At 49.7% G+C, this 17,580-nt stretch overlaps 4 protein-coding genes across 4 annotated transcripts; 1 reads left to right on the forward strand and 3 right to left on the reverse strand.

Annotated features, from left to right (window-relative positions):
• Positions 1–442: 442 nt before the first annotated feature.
• Positions 443–1,575, reverse strand: N7539_003224 (putative 4-nitrophenylphosphatase; the record flags this gene model as incomplete). The annotated part of the gene is made up of 3 exons (XM_056932826.1): positions 443–798; positions 861–1,266; positions 1,330–1,575. The coding sequence occupies 3 exons, from the start codon at positions 1,573–1,575 to the stop codon at positions 443–445; spliced, it is 1,008 nt and encodes a 335-aa protein (XP_056792785.1).
• Positions 1,576–2,127: 552 nt separating this feature from the next.
• Positions 2,128–4,072, forward strand: N7539_003225 (isocyanide synthase family protein; the record flags this gene model as incomplete). The annotated part of the gene is made up of 3 exons (XM_056932827.1): positions 2,128–2,488; positions 2,556–2,875; positions 2,948–4,072. 3 exons carry the CDS (start codon positions 2,128–2,130, stop codon positions 4,070–4,072), a joined length of 1,806 nt encoding a protein of 601 aa, XP_056792786.1.
• A 1,933-nt stretch (positions 4,073–6,005) lies between these two features.
• N7539_003226 (uncharacterized protein) lies at positions 6,006–7,598 on the reverse strand (the record flags this gene model as incomplete). Its single annotated transcript, XM_056932828.1, has 1 exon — positions 6,006–7,598. The coding sequence occupies one exon, from the start codon at positions 7,596–7,598 to the stop codon at positions 6,006–6,008; it is 1,593 nt and encodes a 530-aa protein (XP_056792787.1).
• Positions 7,599–14,333: 6,735 nt separating this feature from the next.
• Positions 14,334–16,432, reverse strand: N7539_003227 (tRNA modification GTPase; the record flags this gene model as incomplete). Its single annotated transcript, XM_056932829.1, has 3 exons — positions 14,334–15,887; positions 15,985–16,292; positions 16,399–16,432. 3 exons carry the CDS (start codon positions 16,430–16,432, stop codon positions 14,334–14,336), a joined length of 1,896 nt encoding a protein of 631 aa, XP_056792788.1.
• Between the last annotated feature and the right edge of the window lie 1,148 nt (positions 16,433–17,580).

The raw sequence follows: 17,580 nt of genomic DNA on the forward strand, positions 1-17,580 counted from the left end.
GGAGTTGAGTTTCAAGGGCTCTTCGAGAAATCACTTAGAAAAAACCCTCGGTCGGCCTACGGAGTGAAGAGTGGTCTGTCTTCAAGCCCTCTGATTTCTCAATGTGGATGTAGATGCGTAATCTCTTCGGTAGACCGCAGCATTGTATCGGGCCTCTTGCTCAGTTTATCCAGTGGAGTCTATGGAATGGCGTCAGGATGGAGGATAATGCCAGGGTACCGGTCGGCGCGGAGTCAGGACCCAGGACTCAGAAGTCTCTCGATCTCTATGGGCAGTGGGCACTAACTAGTGACTACCTTGGGTTTTATACAATGTCTTCGGATATGACTGAACTCAACTGCATCAGAGTAGCGAACATGGACCCCTACGGGAACAATGTTGTCCAACGAAATCCACTCTGCACATGGCATGTCCAACGAAACTCACTCTGTACAAGAAATGTCTACAGAGATGCATGAATCCCAATCGTTCCATCAACACCTACGGCGCCGATCCTCGACGGTCCCGTTTCCGCTGCCACGATATTGCTAATATTATCCATGATAAAGGATGGCCAGATCGCTTCAGTCTCACAATCCTCCTCTTTGGTCACCCCTGTCAGAACCAGAAGGGAGTCCATTTTCCCATCTTGGGCAAACAGGATATCCGTGTGAAGATTGTCTCCAACAAATATGGACCGACTCTCGTCGATGTTGTAAAGTGATTTAACAGTTTCCAGCATGGGCGCATGAGGTTTGCCGACCACAATTGGCTCACGCTTTGTCGAATCGATCAATGGCGTGGCAAGAGAGCCAGAACCTAGGAAGCGGCTGGTTAGTGGACTGCAAGAACACTAGAGAATGAGAGCAATGTCTTCTTACCGGGCCATAATTGTCCCATAGCGGGAACCACCTTGTCATCGTTCGTCAGGATAAAGTGGCAGCCACCTCCCGTCTTCCCAGCGAGGACAGGCCCTTGTGCGCCTTCGCGCGTCAAGTATCTGTATGCCTTGCAGAGCTTGGCGTAATTGAGGTGCATGTCGAACCCACAAAGGACGGCACCAACCGCAGGATCAATTGCATCCTCCTCGACAAGCGAAGAATAGTCGTTGGCAGGGAGGAACTTGTTGTCCTCGGGGTGGGTTCCTCCACATCGTTGGATACCAACCGTGTCGAGCTCTGCTTCGATGCCTTCCATTCCCATGACAAACACCTTGCGGTCAGCGGGGAACTTGAGCACGTTCTTGAGATAGACAGCTGCCGCATAGGCACTAGACAAAATTTCATCCTGGTCGGTGATTTTGCACTCGTCAGTCGATCGGGATGCTCCTCACGAGAACATGATACTGACCTCCGTGGCTGCAATCCCTAGCCTGTCAAACTTTTTTTTAAGCATCGGCCGGCTTCTGGCCGCATTGTTCGTGACAAAGATGACTCTTTTCCCATGGCCCCTTAGAAAGTCGACTGCCTTGCTAGCTCCGTCGATAACTTCGTCGCCGGACCATATCACACCATCGCAGTCGAAGAGCCAAGTATCATACCGGGACAGAAGATCCGCATAGTCCTGAGGGGTCGAAAGCTTTCGGGGAGAAGCCATTTTCACCCCTAGGAAAAGATTCAAGATCTGGAAAAGAATAGGATACTTCTCCCCTCTATACAAATAAAAGCGGTATCTTGGGGGCGCGATTCTCTTCGCCTCACGGACTCCGTGTGATGGCAGCGAATCTCGCCATTTTCATGCGAGTCCGCGGATCTGACAACGGCTGGAAACCAAATGGGCAAAAGCAATTCCAACACACAAAGATACAAGATAATCTTCAAGAGCCTACTTTGTGGGGTCAATTAATGTGGTGAAAGATGCACGTGTGGCTTGCCACCGCCCTCCACTCACAGCTCCGTCGGAATCCGCAAACTACGACTATGTCTCCTCAAGCTGACAGGCCCGGAGCGAACCACGAAACGACAACACGCTACGATGGGAACATCGATTGTCTTTGAGCGCCGTGGCGTACTCGTCTTACATGTCGAAGTGAAGGCTGTATTGCAAATATATAAAGACAGGACCTGACGTCCAGCGATAGAGTTTTGATCATCATCAAAGCAAAACATTCTCAAGGCGAACAACATCATATCAAAAAGATTGATCAAGATGCCTTACGCCGGCAACCTCCCTACCCCGACAGATGAGAAAGTTTCTCAGATTCTTTCCATCATCTCAGCATATCGTCACCGCTCGGCAAATGTCGCTGATCGCTTCTCTGAATTCGTTCCAACTCTCGAGAAGCAACTCTCTGAAACTGTCTCCAAAGGCGAGACTGTGCGATTCATTCTCCCAGCTTTCCCCTTCAAGGCCCCCGCCGAGGGCGGCAAGCGCAAGACCCTAGGCTCTCTGCCCGACAAAGCTGAGGAGATTGCCTTGCAGGTCCTCGACGGATTTGCCGACTCCATCGCAGAGATCTACGAAGGGGGTGCTGCTGTGGTACTCGTTTCAGATGCATCTGTGTACGGAGGTATGTTAAGCCTACAGTCCCTTTTTTTCGTTCCAATCCGGGAATATTGGCTGACGGCAACCCACAGATCTTCTCAACATCCCCGATGCCGACGCCTTCACATACCAGCAGGAATTGAAGAAGCTGGCCTCATCTCTCGGTCTCACTCACCTTGAATTTGTGCGTCCAGGTACTCTGGCTGGCGTTGCTCCCGAGGAAGCCAAGACGCTTGAGGAGTATTCCAAAGCTGTCTCTCAGACCCGTAATCTTCTTGACGGCACCCTGGCTCAGTCCGTCGATGCCAATGAAGATGAGAACGTGCAGGCAACAAGCAAGCACTACGACACGGCACTGCCCCAGTCCGAGGACCCCGAAGCCTTCAAGGCTGCTATGCTCAAGCGGGGCAAGGTAAGCCGAGCTGCCCCCTCTCATGTCGTTTCAATATGTCAGTCACAGGAAATGCTAATACGGTTCTCCTAGGCCTACGCCAAGCTGATTGCACAATCAGCCGAGTCGACAATCCGCTTGTCTATTCACGAGTCTAACAATGTCGGTAAGGTGACTCTTGACCTGTTCCCACCCGCGACCAACCCAGACTTCATCACTCCCTGGCACGGCGCTGTTGCGGTCCTGGCAGATGCCAGCGTCCGCATTGTCGACGCCTCTACGGTCGACATGTCCAAGTTCGACGTCATCAACAAGCAGGGTCGCCCTTGGCTACTTCGCGAAAAGTCCGATCTCTTCGACTGGTTTGGCATGGAGCTCGACTTTGAGCCTCTCTTCCCCTGTGGTATGCTGGTCCGTCCCACCGAGGGATACGGCCCCTACAAGTTCGAGGATGTCAACATGAAGCGCGTGCGGAAACTCGCGCTGTCCACGGCCCCGCTTCTTCTGCGTGGCTTCACCATGGAAGTTGAAAAGGAGGTCTTCCGAGGCAAGGCCCGCGAGCTGGGTGAGATTCAGATGTGGCCCTTCGGAGACATCCTCGAGGTCCGCGAGAACGCCGACTTCAACATGAACAACGTGCTCACCCGCGAGGCCATGCCTTTCCACTACGACGGTGTCTTCAAGACCGTTCAGGATGAAAAGACCGGCGAGTGGATCTCGGTCCCTCCCCTCTTCCAGATGTTCCGCAACCGCGCCGCCTCCCAGTCCAAGGGTGGCTTGACACTCTTCGCCTCGTCGCGCAACCTCATCCCTCTCCTGGGACCGGACAGCATTCCCCTCGAGGAGCTCCGCAAACTCAAGTGGAAGACCTTTACCGCCGTCAACGAGGCATTCGGTGGCCAGGAGCTCAACCTGCCTTTCATCATCACCCACCCGGAGTCGGGCGTGGACACCTTCCGCTTCCACGAGCCCTGGCCCGCGAGCAAGTGTATCGCTGGCAGCAGCGAGCCAACCATTGTGCAGGTTGTCGGCTGGTCCGAAGCCGAGAGTGACGCACTCGGTGAAAAGCTCACCCGACTCTTGTACGATCGCCGGGTTGCCTACCGTCACCAATGGCAGGCGGGCGATTTCATCTTCAATGACAACGCCATGACCCATCACACTCGTACTGCGTTCGAGGATGGCCACCGTGAGCACTGGCGTGTGCACGTCAGCTAAATGATTTTTCTTCAAATGTTCAGCGATGATGATCTGGGGGGTTTTTTTTTCCGTTGAGAGACATTCCTATTTTATGTCTCTGATTGACTTGAAAATTGTACCGCACTGATTATTTCATTTGTCTTCTTTTTTGATTTTCAAACATAGAACTCATGCTCTACTCAATCAACACTACAGTACTGCCTACCTACTTCTACCTAAAATTAGCTACTCCTCTCGAATAACAATTCACTCACATGTTTCCACGTGATCTATCCTCTCGTCCGAAATTCTTTCCAGTGCCAAATGCCCAAAACTCACCTGACTCGACAACAAAAAACACCAAAACGTCACAGACTCAACGAAGCCACTCATGTCATCTAATCACCAGATCGCATCAAGCTCTACCTGACACATCCCCACCATGACGCAGTGCAATTCCATCAGCGAACATTCACTGCCTGCACACGCATCGAGACAGAACGAGACTCTCGGGCAAGGAGCCAGCTGGCTGATGATCGCACACAGTCCCGTCCCACTACAAGACCGAACTGTACTATGAAGTCAGTGGTTGACTGTAGTGGTGTTGCTGGCGTGACTTGTCAGATTCATGACTACCAAGGTGCCAGACTAAGGTCTAGGATGCCAATGGTCTTGTATGCACTATGCACTGATGCAGCGTAAGCACTAACCGTAGGAGTACGAGTAAGCGCCAAGAGAGTTTTAGTCCCGGCTTGGAAGTTGGAACTAGGGATTGAGCGTCGGGTAAGGCTTGTTGTTGGTGATGTGGTTGCTTGGTGGTTAAACTGTTTCATGTTGTTTTGTGGCTCTCTTCGACTGGGTGACTGGCTACTACTACTACTATTACTACTACTACTACTACTACTACTACTACTACTACAAGTATAACTGGACGCTTGTGTACCGGAACTTGGCGGTAGCGAGTAGATAGTAGCGACGCATACGTTAAAATGGGTTTGTCCAAGTAGACGATACATGCTTCACAGTTCACACCAATTGAAGTTGAATCTTCCGATATCAGTACAGTAGTAGTATGTAGTATACTAGGTAAGTAGATAGTCCAACGCTTGTCCACCTCAAAAATGAGAATACCACCCGCTTCGAAATTCGACCTTCCTCTCTCTCTCTCAAAAGCAGAGCCACGCCCTCAAACCACCTTCATGCCCCACCACAATCCACGACATCAAAGAAAAACCAGCAATCACAAGCCAAAGACCACAAACTTCGTCTTTTCAAGTCCCCAGCACCAAAAAGCCCATGTACCCTATCTAGTAGTTACCTAGTACCTACTACCTAGTATACCCCCTGTTCGAATGACGTCGGCAGTGTTTCGTTCTAATCGCATCTAATCCGTACTGTGCCTGTCTTACGATCTTCAGCGGATGTGGCTCCGGCTCGACTACTTTTTCCGTCTTCTATTTTTGTGCTTAATGGTTGTTGGAAGGGAAACTTCAGGTTGATGATGGGAGATGTGTATATTTGGGGATCTGTGTGTCAGTGTGGGGGCGAATTGAGATTTGCGAGTCAGTGGCTTTCGGGAACAGATTGGTATGTCGGTTGTGGGCGTTGGTGGGATGGGGGGCCAAATGTGGGAGTTGGATTCGGATCAGGGTGAGTGGAAGTGGGTTCGTTCATTTGGTATGTTCAAGGTTGATTTAGGTTGATAAACGTCATTAATCACGACGGGGAGTATTGCTGCTTGACTTGTTTACTATGGCACATCAATGGTGATTATCGTCTAGATAGATTCATCATATGCGATCCAAATCATTCTATTATTTGTGCTGCGACTAGTGCAATAGGCTCGTTCTAGGGTAAGATCTCTTGAGCGCCGAGACTGGACATAGGGAATAAAGAAGAAAACAGGTCAACAATGACTCGATACCTGTAGATCAAGAAATGTATGCAAAGTGGTCATTCGTCATTAAATTCTTCAAGCCTCGGACTTTTCGAGTCCGCCCTCGCTGCCGCCCACAGCAGACTCATCGTTGGTCTTCTTAGAGAACCGAGTGTCCCGGACAAAGAGAACGACAATGAAAAAGGCCACCGCAGCGAAACAGATACCCAGCCAGAGCGCACCACGGTACCCGTGCACCACATCCTTGCCGCCGCTGTTAGTGTGCGCCTCAACGGTCGCCGCAATGCCCAGGCCGATGGAGATGGAGTACTGCACCACCGTGGAGATGAATGAACCTGCGACACCCTGCTCCTCGGGCAAGACCGCGTTGGAGATCAGAATACCCGACGAGGCGAAGGAGAGATCGGGCCCACCGACAACAAACAGACAAGCGGGGAAGATGAAGGCCCAGTAGACGGGGGAGTAGTTGGCGAAGCTCATGAGGAGGTTACCAATCAGGAAAGAGAACATGGAGACTCCGAAGATGTACTGCGCAGGCACCTTGGGGATGAAGATTCCGACTGAGGCGGTCGCAAAGAAACCACCAATGACCAGTGGTACCATCTGGGCGACAGCCGTGAGTGGCTGCGCGTGGTGAATCGTGAGAATGAAGATGGTGGTGTAATAGAGGAAGATACCGAATGACATCCAGCCAAAGGACATCGCTGTCACAATGGGGGTGAAGCCCTTGCGAGTCCATAGGGAGTTGGGCAAGACGGGGGCCTTGACGTGTGACTGCGAGAAGGCAAAGGCGACAATCAAGACGATGCCGACAATGAGGAGCGCGTAGACGTAGGGCTCTTGCCAGCCAACCACAGAAGCTTGGTTCCAGGCGAACGAGAAAAGAATGAGACCCGAGACACCGAGGAAGGATCCCAGATAGTCGAACTGCTTGAGGCTGAGTCCAGGTACGGGCGAGCCCACGCTATGGGGGACAATGAAGTAGGTGCCTACGCCCAAGACGAGGCAGCCAATGGCCCAGAACCAGAATCCCCATCGCCAGGTAACATTCTCGGCAAATGCAGCGCCGATGAGCCCACCGAAGATGTAGCCTGAAGGCGCACAGAAGCCGAGGAAAGCAAATGCGATGTTCTTCTTGACGGAGAATGGTGGGAAAGCCCGGGCGATCAGGGCAAAGGAGTTGGGGACGAGGGCACCGTTTCCAATCCCTGTCATGCCGCGAGCAATGTCAAAGAGAATGACATCCTTGGCAAACCCGCTGATCAGAGACCACAAAGCCATCCATAGCCAGCCGAAAAGGAAGACGTATTTGTGGCCAAAGTGGTCACCCAATCGTCCGGTCACCAGCACGAAGACACCACCACAGAGAGAGTATGCGGCCAGGAACCAGGACATCTGGCCATTGCTTGTGGCATTCAGCGACTGCCCAATTTCTTGCACCGAGAAGGCGGCATTTCCAAGACCACCCACAGAGAACAACTGTGACAGGCCCATCACGAGGATGAAGAGGCCCTCGTGGAAGGTCGACGAGAAGGCGGACGGAGGACCGTTGACGTCGGGTTCACCAGCACCACCAGGTCCAGAGATCATGTTGTCGGGTGTCTCGATCCCTTCTTTGCTCTGAGGTCTGCTGCTGTCCAGCATAGTGGAACCGTTGGTAGAGGACATGGTGTGGGTTTTTTGATTGTGTTGATCCTTTTTTTTGTTGTCGTGGGGGCGCAACAAGCCTGTCCAGACAAAGAACGAGTCTTTTCAATCAGGCTTCCCTGAGGTGAATCTGGGTAGAATGAGATGGATGAGGATGAGCAGAGGAGCCCCGAGCATTATTATATCGTTGAGCTGATTGCTCATTTTGGCATGGGAATTTCCTGGTTCAGGGACTCTTCAGGGATGGGAGGTGCTGTGGCAAAGATTCGGAGTGCCAAACGGCCAGCAACAAGCCGGCAGGCGTGTTGAAAGTCCGCGGACTTTCAGGCCAAAAGTCCGATCACAGCGCAGATGCCGATCACTTTGAGGCGTCGCGGATATCCGACACCTTGTTGCCAGGATCCGTCAGCCTCAGCTGATTTCATTGGCAGTGGATGCTAATGTGGGCTCTGATTGTCAGGGAGATGCTCGTCGGAGAGTCGCATCTCACTTGCGATCGGAGTCTTGTTCCATCTAGGCTGGCCTTTTGTATATACAGTCTGCCCGCCCGCTTTGTTGAGTCTTCAACGTGTCTCCTCCACGGAACCGGAACCTTGCTGTGGCAGCCCGACGAGGCTGCATAATTGTCGATCTTTCGCTTCAAGCCGACTCTGCGATAGCTAATGAATGCTTGTCTCTTCATTGCTCACATGTCAGAGCTACTGATGCAGGCTTTTTGTCTCGTCTGATCTATCAACGGGCAGCCGGTACAACTTCGGCCCCCATTCTCATACCACTGTGACTACAGCAGCGACCACGATGCCTCAGTGCGCCACCGGAATTGCGACAGAGACCATCTGCTTAGATGTGACTTTTAAATTGGTATGTACTTAGCATGAATGAACTAACTTGTGCCTAGTCTGTACATGTGAGGCAATCGCCGCTCAGCCATTTCCCCAGAGACCGACTCGGACTGGCGAACGGCTAGCCAGAATGTGATGTTCGTACCAAATATGGTGTCTAACGTATAACTGTCAACAGATAGCCTACTCATGCACATCGAATCATGTACTCGGTCATCTGGTGTCTCTGCGGCCAAAGATTCCACCCCCAATATGACAACCAAGTAAGACAAAATGATATGGAGCAATAGAGGTTGTTTCTCACCCCAGCAGCAGCCCAATGCATTGCACATGCGCAGCACGTATGGAACTCGGCTCTTGGAGAAATCTCTGCAATCACCGTGGAAAAAGAACGAAATGTCCGAGCGTGTCAGTCCTATACACTGTGGCTGGTGGGAACTAGCATCAGAGCGACCATCGTTCACCATCTTTTCGAGTCGATACAATGATAGATGCCCGCAAACCAAGATCAATATCTCAAGTCAATCTAGTACAGGCTTCCAACCCTAAAACATCGCTGTTTTCTTGTGCGACGCATTATTGATTTCTCAACTGCTGATATATTGGTTGCAGGTAGGCTTCGTGCTGTTCGCTATCATCGCACACCCCTACCACCAACCGCTTTCAATTCACTTCACGACTGATGCTAGGACGTATCAACCTTTCGAAGAATACATAAGCAGTCATCTTAGGAAAGATCGATAGCATGAGACAGTAGGATGCGACTCTCTCACTTGGGCATGTTATTTCTGTACGAACTTGTTTCGTTTCAGACAGAACCCATTGGCATTGTCTACTGTATACCTTAAAACCCTCAGATTCCTGTATTTTCGGGCTCGAGAGACTGTCAAAACAATCCCGTCGCCATTCATCTTCGTACCGGCAGGTGTCTCTAGTGAGCTTTACAATCTTCCCAGTACCACGAAGATCATCCCGATTTTCCCTAATCTACAATGGCAAAAGCGCGGGCAGGTCCGCTAGAGAAGACGATCATGTTTCCCTATTGAAATTCTGCGTGCGGAAACTTGACGTCTTCGTCGTCTGGTATCTTGTCTCCATACGGATATCTGACTCCTTTGGATAGAGGAAGCCGTTGTTAATGCAGACTAGTAAACCGGTTATGATACTCCTTGATAGTATCGAAAGGGCTAGGTTTCGCGGATTATTGCAATATACCTTGTAGTCTTGCGGGGACCTATAACCTATGGATCCTGTATGGAACGGTTACCTGGCTCTGCGTTACGGGTATCTCTATCTAGTCGGAATCCATATACTAGTAAACTGATGACTGAAATGCAGATCATTTCGGTGCAAGGACTTGATGATCTAACAAAGAGTATCGCGAAAAGAGTGTTTGTCTATATCGGTGAGCTCATTCCAGCGGTTCAACAACGTGCTTCCTTGAACAAGCTCCATGTCAATAGACATTTTTCTTTCTTCATTGACCAGCCACCCAAAGACCTCGAACACTGAAACCCTGCCGCGAAAGACCCGTTTGATCATCCAAGGACACTGTGCCCTTGCTGTTGCGGCATAAGGACCACACTTGACGAGCAGTCCCAAGTCTTGAAAGATGAGTCTGGGGCTGAGGATTCTCACATCCTTCGACAAAGCTCTCACTTGAGGGGGAATCGGGAGGCCTTTGTTTGTATCACGGAAGAATGATGAGGAGGAAAAATTCATTCCTCGTACCAGTCTTTCGGCACATGGTCTCGAACGCCCGAGATCAAACATGATGAATAGCACCAGTTCTCCATCCTGTGTAAGTAATTGGTAGATGTAGAAGGTGCGTGAGGCCGTCTCGTGGTCGGGGAGTAAATGATGGAGAGTGAAGCCAGAATGCGGTCGATGAGGGCGAGATCGGTGAATGTATATGATCTTGTGCATTCACATTGACGCTGCGCGCAAACGATAATGAGCACATGATACTGAAGAGGTAGCAGGTTCTGCAAGTCAATCAGCCTTGTCATGAGGATTGCAAAGCTCCCAGAAGGTGCTTTTACATACCGGCTACCGCCAAAAGAGCTAGTTCTAAGCATATCTCTGGGCTGTAGTCCTCAAGCACGATTCTCAATAGTCACCTTTAGGATTCATCAACCGGCTATAGTGTTGATTGGGCCCGGCCTCCTGCACCCTATGCTTGACCATTCGACGATATCTCCACACCCCGCAATTTTTTTTTTTCAGATGGCGAGCTTGCTCATTCTACCCAGCAGAGCCCACGGTACTTGCATTATGAAGGATGCATGTTTCAGCAGTCCCTCAATATCGCTAAGGATGTGCCTCACGCCCGGTTGTCTAATCAAGCCACTGCTTCGCCCAAAGATCAAGTAGGTGAACATGCCTGTTTACATGGCATGTGATTCTGCCACTCACCACAGTCCATAGCTTAGGTAGAATCTCTTCCCCACAGCAATCTCACTCCTCATCCCTCTCACACATCGATACTGCTGCCCCTACCGTAGCCGTATCTCATCAATGTCCAAGGTTGTACAGCTAGACCAATCAGCCATGAGTGGCCCTCCCCAGACTTGATGTGGATCAACGCTATCTGAGCTGAGGGCATCAAGGAACATGGGAACATGTTGCCGGGTTCTGGACTCACAATCCTCGATAGACGAGCCCGCAAAAGCCGGGTCCGATCACCTTGGCACGTCTAAGCTTGAGTCATGGTCTCGATCGACTACGGTCAAGACGCCTTTGACACCGTTATGTAGAACTTCGGGAACATCACCTTTGAGGATGTCCCGAAGCTACAGTAGACATCTCAACCACTTTTAGCAACCTGGGCCTATTTCTCGAGAGTAAGATCAGGAAACTCAAAAAGGTATCTTTGATGAAGCCGACTGCGGTGCTGAAGATCAGTATGTTTGGGCCGTAGCGTATGATGGGGCCCGTAGACAATTCAAGTTGGGTAATGTATATTCGTTGATCTTTTTGACGACCTCGAAAGTTGAACTACCCTATTTCATAACGTATGATAGCGGCCCGTATGTAAGTGGGCCGCCCGATGCGCTCCATAAACGGTGGGTTTTCTCCATGTTGATGAACATCCCAATAAACGGTCTGGAGTAATGGTTCAATGGGTTTGGTGGAACATATGAGATGGATTGCATAAACAATGCTCCGGACAAATGAAGAAGCCGCAATAATGATCTTGTAAGTCAATCATTTGACTCCGAAGGGGTCTTAAAAAGAGTGAGCTTTCAAAATTGTTTAGCAGGACCTATGAATTGCTAGCTCTCGTAGCATAAATGAGGTACCCGTATCATGCTTCTATGGACACCTTGGAAGGTAGATCCAATATTGTATCGGAATTGAAGCTTTTTCGGATGCAATCCGCAGAATGTGATTTTTTTCAACACTATTCATTGTAGATCAGGTTCATCTTCATTTTGGAAGTATTTATGGTAGAGATCAGATAGAAGCGGGAGGCTGGTTTAACTTGAAAAGTCCTGTTTGATGGATCCCTGTTCCATGCACCCTGCATAATCAATGCTCATAAATAAATGCTCCGTTGAATCAATTTCAAGGAATCCAAGCCAGTCCGTAAGAGGGCTACCTAGTTTCTGAGTCTCTCGAATTTATTTTTAGGTCCTGAAAGTCCGGGGTAATCAAGCGTAGGCTACCGGAGTATCGGGACAGCGGGAACGAGGGAACGAAACATGAATTGATAGAGACGGCGGGCCTGAAGAATCGCCAGCTATCTTCCTACAACGACACAATATAAACTCAAATCGACTAATAAGGTAAGACTCCCTTAATTCCTCATCCAAAAGGCTAAAGGCACTCCAAACTGTGCTCAAAAATGACTGCCTGATCGGAAAGTTCTGCGGAGCGTGTGGTCTGGCACAGTACGCTGCCGTGCTATTCCAAAGAAAAGAAAAGAAAAAGAAAAGAAAAAGCACTGTCAAAGGGTATTTACTGGTTTTTCGTTGACCTAAACATGCGATACTTCAAGTTGCATGGCAGACTGGAAAGAATGAGTCATGCCTGATGGTTTCGATTCAGCGCACTCAATAGTCATGATCGATGCTCTCGGCCGTCTTCCGAAAATAATGCAGAGCCTCGGAAATAAGAGCCTTGTCCGACCAAGCTCAATACTTCAATACTACCTGACCATCTCGAGATATAACTTCGCAACTGAAAGAATCCTAGAAGTGGACCCCGACGTAAGACACCGATGCATTGTCAATTCCCATATGGCTTGTCCTCCCATCAGCCATCCCACGCCATACGTGGATCTCACCTGGACCCTGCAGCCCAGGTTATGGTTCTCGGTAGCACACACGGCGCACTGTACCAGACTACCAGTACTTTTAAATAGAATACTTTGAGACACCATTCTTCACAAAAAGCCCGGCTAGTGAAATGATTATTAGTACGCAAATTTGCTCTTTCGCGGAGTAGTAGACGATTATGACATACCTACTCAGACTTACATCCAGCCATGAACCCTATTCCCTTCTATTAAAGTTTCAGATTCATCATCGAACCAGAACCCTGCGCGACCGTTTCATCATTCAGCTCAACAATAATCCCTGTTTCATCAGCTCTTCGAGAACTAGCCGAAAGAGCAACCCGCTTTTTGAAAGAAAAAAAAAAGCCCAAGGTTCAAATCCAAAATCAAAATATCACATTACCAATCACGCACTGATCAGCAATTGCACCCCTGATCCCCGCCTGCCACATGTCTTGTCTTTCTTCTTCTATACTCTGCAGATAAGAGAATCAGCACATCGTGATCTTCCTGTCCATATTAGGCCTAGGACGTGCCATCGCCACGGATCATGACTTGCATAAGCTGTACAAGTTCATTCTATTCGAAATTTCTCGACGGCAGATCGACTGGGAAGCTGCATGAGTGGGTCTGATATTACTCATTCGACGCGATCCTTCGATGAGCCGTCGCATCATCAGAAACATGTCAACATTCTCATGTCAAAAAATAGAAAAGGATGAATCGGAACCCGACCCTGACTCAGACGCGCATCCTTGTGCTGCGGAATAGCCCCCATCTACTGGGAAGTTTTGAAATTTCTCGCGGCACTTTCGGTATAGGGTCTAGGTCAGACAGTTCGGTTCTGGAAGAATACCTCATCGGAGCATTGGAGGGCTTAGCGAGGGTGGTGAAAGCGATTCGTGGTCGAGGAGATGGTCATGATGATGGGTAAGCTGAGAGAGAGAGATACACCCAGGGCTGCGGATCGGTTCGGGGGTAGTCGGCCATTCCAGGCTTGTTTCGTCTGGAAGACATCATCGGTCATTCAATCATACATCGTACTCGATCTCTTTAGAATTGTGGTCAAATCTTCCTATATAAGTACAGCGTCAACGGCGTGGACCCCAGACATCACAACTGCCTTCATACATTGCATGGGGAAAGTCACAGGTCAAAGTTCCTGCTCATCATTTGACATTTCACCATTTGGGCTCCAACTGGCACCGCTCACTCATACACCACACAATCTCCACCCAAAGACAGTCTCTATGGGTCGCGGCGGCTACAACGGGCCTGCCAGTGATGCAGAGGAAGCGGAAGAGCCAAAATCTTCCAGCTGACAATGTGTTCGACACCTTGCTCCAGCAGGAAGAAGACACTCTGTTGAGCGATAAGAGCTTGGAGAAATCCAGACGTTATTCAAACACCCAAATGAATGTTAAACGAAACGAAGACACCTGCCCAGCCTTGCAAGAGTTGCACAACCCCATCGCACCCGCACATTCGGAATCCAAGCTCTCGTATCCGGCACAACCATATGAGCCGCCTCGAAAAAACACCATTCGCAATCTCACTTGCCGACACAGAATCTGAGACGGTGTTAAGCCAGGCACTTATACATCGGAAGAACTCAAGACACGGTGATTGGGGGACTCACTTTTCAAAGACTACACCAAGCACATCCTCAACATCTCCGCTCTCTCCCTTGCCGGTGATTTTGGTCAGCATGTCAGCAGCAAAGCGCAAGTGTTCAGCGGCAGTCACAATGTCGACGTCAAGATCAGCAAAGGCCGAAGCATGGTTAGGCACGGGGATAGAATGTTCAGAGTCATTCGTTGTGGTTTGGGACAAAAAGTCGTGCAAGTGATCGAGACATTTTTGTAAATTAGAGCTTTGTCGATGTGTGACTCCCAACGAATCTTCCCAATAGGATTTGTCATATGATCCATGTTCATCTCCGTCCGCCCCCAGAGGTGATGCGATTTGTTCGAATGTGGAAATGAGTCCTCGTAGGAAAGTCTGAATATTTCCCGGATCTGGTTGAACGCGTTTTTGGCGATTGGAGACAGAGAGCGCTGCACGCTGCGCATCATTACATGAAATTGCAAAAACGCGATCTGCCGACACAGCAGGGAAAAGCTCATGGACTCTCTCTACCAACGTCGGTGGCAGCGAGGCACCCCAATCTTCGGCAGGTAATTTGTCGCATTTGTTCACAGCCACGACAAGGCATTTCCCAGCCTCTACGCAGTCATTGACAGCGTCCAGAACCTCGGGCTCAACACACAACCGAACGTCCGACCCATCGTGCTCTAGGGAAACCACCACAACCACCACATCAGATTCCAGAGCTCTCTCCCTTGCCCGTCGAATGCCCTCCTTCTCAACAGCACCGATCACGACCTTACCAGACACGCTGGCTTCGGCGCGAATCCCAGCCATGTCTCCAAGTTTGCAGTACCATCCGCCGATGTCGACGCCAACATCCACTATATCACGCGTGGTACCTTCCTCAGTGCTCACGATAGCCGCTTCTTTCCCGACCACTCGATTCAGCAAGGAACTTTTGCCTGCATTCGGTGCGCCCAGCAGTGCTACACGAATTCCATTTCGTAAAAGTTCACCCTTGCTAGCATTCTGCACATGGAATCCAATCTGCACCACCAAGCTCCGCACCTGACCCGCAACGGACGCGACAAGCTCCTCGGTCGACTCATCAAAGTGCTGATCTTCCGAGAAATCAATCAGCGCCTCCAGCTCCCCGCGCGCATATAGCAGCGTCTGACGCCACGCCTCATACCGCTTGAGGAGAGCATCGCTTGCGCCACGAACAGCCAGTCGTCGCTGCTGCTCCGTATCTGCGGAGAGAGTATCACCTAGAGCCTCGATTTGTGGAAGACCCAGACGGTCATTCATGAAAGCGCGACGCGTGAATTCGCCCGGCTCGGCGTAGCGAACGACAGCGTCGGTTTGGCTCGTAAACGCAATGGCATTCAGCACGGCCTTGATGATGGCTGGGCCACCGTGTACGTGTAGTTCGAGCACATCTTCGCCAGTGACAGTTTTAGGGCCGGGGAAGTAGAGGACTAATGCACCTGCGTCGAGAATCGTGTTTGATGAGGGTGGATATGAAGGATCATAAAGCGTGCGAAGAGTTGCGAATCGGGGCTTTGGCAGAGGTTTGCCGGGACAAAGAGCGCTGTAGATCTGGTGGAGCGCAAGAAAGAACGGTTAGCCCGTTGTTGTTGTCGTTGCGACTCGCTCAGAAATGCTCGAGTTAGAATGTGACAAGGTAGTATCGCACCGAAGAACACGCCGGCCCAGAGACTCGCACAACTGCAATCGCAGCTCTTCCAGGAGCCGTTGACAATGCATAAATCGTAGAATCACCATCCAGCATAAAGCGCCGGCGGGCGCTGGACGAGAAACCTCGGACCTTTTGCGGAGCTGCATGCGGAGCTCGGGCAGCGAAGCTTCCAGCCCATGATCGGTGCTGGTGCTGGCTTTCAGCGAAACTCGGGATCGAGGTGACTATCTTGCTGCATGATGGGCGGATGGGTAACGCCCAACGTAGAAGCCGAGGGCTATTAGCCCGCATACAGGTTTGAGTGTCTGTTTTGAAATAGAACTGCTGGACAGTTGGGTTGATGCCGCGTAGTCCGGCGAGGCGATGAGAGCTGGGTCTCTCACGTGATGACATACTACTTGGAGATCTTACTACTACTGTCCTGGGGCTTGACAACGCCCTCCATCATCGCACCGGAGAATCTGTGATCTTGCGTAAGTAGGTATTGAGATCGCCAATAGCCCCTTAATTACAGGTCAGGTCACGACCAGGGGATTGAAGTTCCAGTCAGACCGGGAGGCAAGCTATCACATACGAAAGAGACATTTTTTCAATGCCAGTGCAAGCCATACCTTTTTACCTGGGTCACTCGTTCTTTCGCGCAGGGTCAAAGACGTACAACTACAAGCCTAGCAGTGACTGAATCCCTGGATCTCAATGAATGACCACTTATCTTAGAACCTACAAGCAAATGTAGATATTGTAGTAGGGAATCCGGTTGCATGTACATAGAGCAGATAGTCTGTTGAGATGCATGTGCCTGATGGTGGCCTTACGGTCGGGAGAGGCTGTTTGGACATAAGGAGAGGGAGTCAATCAACTTGACAACCATGATGATGCGGCGGATAACCATGCGGATGCGAAGGATATGATACAACCATCGGATTAAACGGCTTCAAGAGAGTTCAGTATAGTCTTTATAGTCGGATTCTTTTATATTATAATAACATACTCTTTTTGATCTTCCTCTTTACCTTCGGATATCCTACGGATAGGTATTATACGGTCGGGCTAGGAGATCTCTAGATGTATATACTAGTGGTTATGGTTTAGTTCCTCTATAACTCGACCTATCTAGTAAGATTAGACTATTATAAGTATTCCCCTCTATATTAATAACAGAAATAGGGGCTTTATAAAAAGGTAGCTAAGATAGAGGACTATATTATTCCTATAGTATAATTATAAGAGGATCTAATTATTAGGGGGTCTGTATCGTAGGACAGAGAACCTATTAGCTAGGCAGAGAGTCTAAGTCTATAGTTCTGATTTTCAAAGACTGAATCTTAGGGTATAGTAGACTTTACTAGTTCCTATAATATATATATAGGGGTTCCGCGTACTGAGTCCCTATAGCCCTACACAGAGCCTTTAGGGTTATTACCCTAAGGTAACGCGGGGTCGATTCGATCGTAAATTATCCTAAGTTACTACGTATAACTTACGCCGTAATAACTATTCCCCCTTTCTATACTAGTTATCCCGACTAGGGATATTCTTATCTAGGGGATACTATAGTCCGGACTTTATTATAGTACTAAGAGAAGAAATTAT

Source organism: Penicillium diatomitis (assembly GCF_028827545.1).
Source record: "Penicillium diatomitis strain IBT 30728 chromosome Unknown utg000003l_segment0_segment0, whole genome shotgun sequence".
In the NCBI taxonomy this organism is placed as follows: domain Eukaryota; kingdom Fungi; phylum Ascomycota; class Eurotiomycetes; order Eurotiales; family Aspergillaceae; genus Penicillium; species Penicillium diatomitis.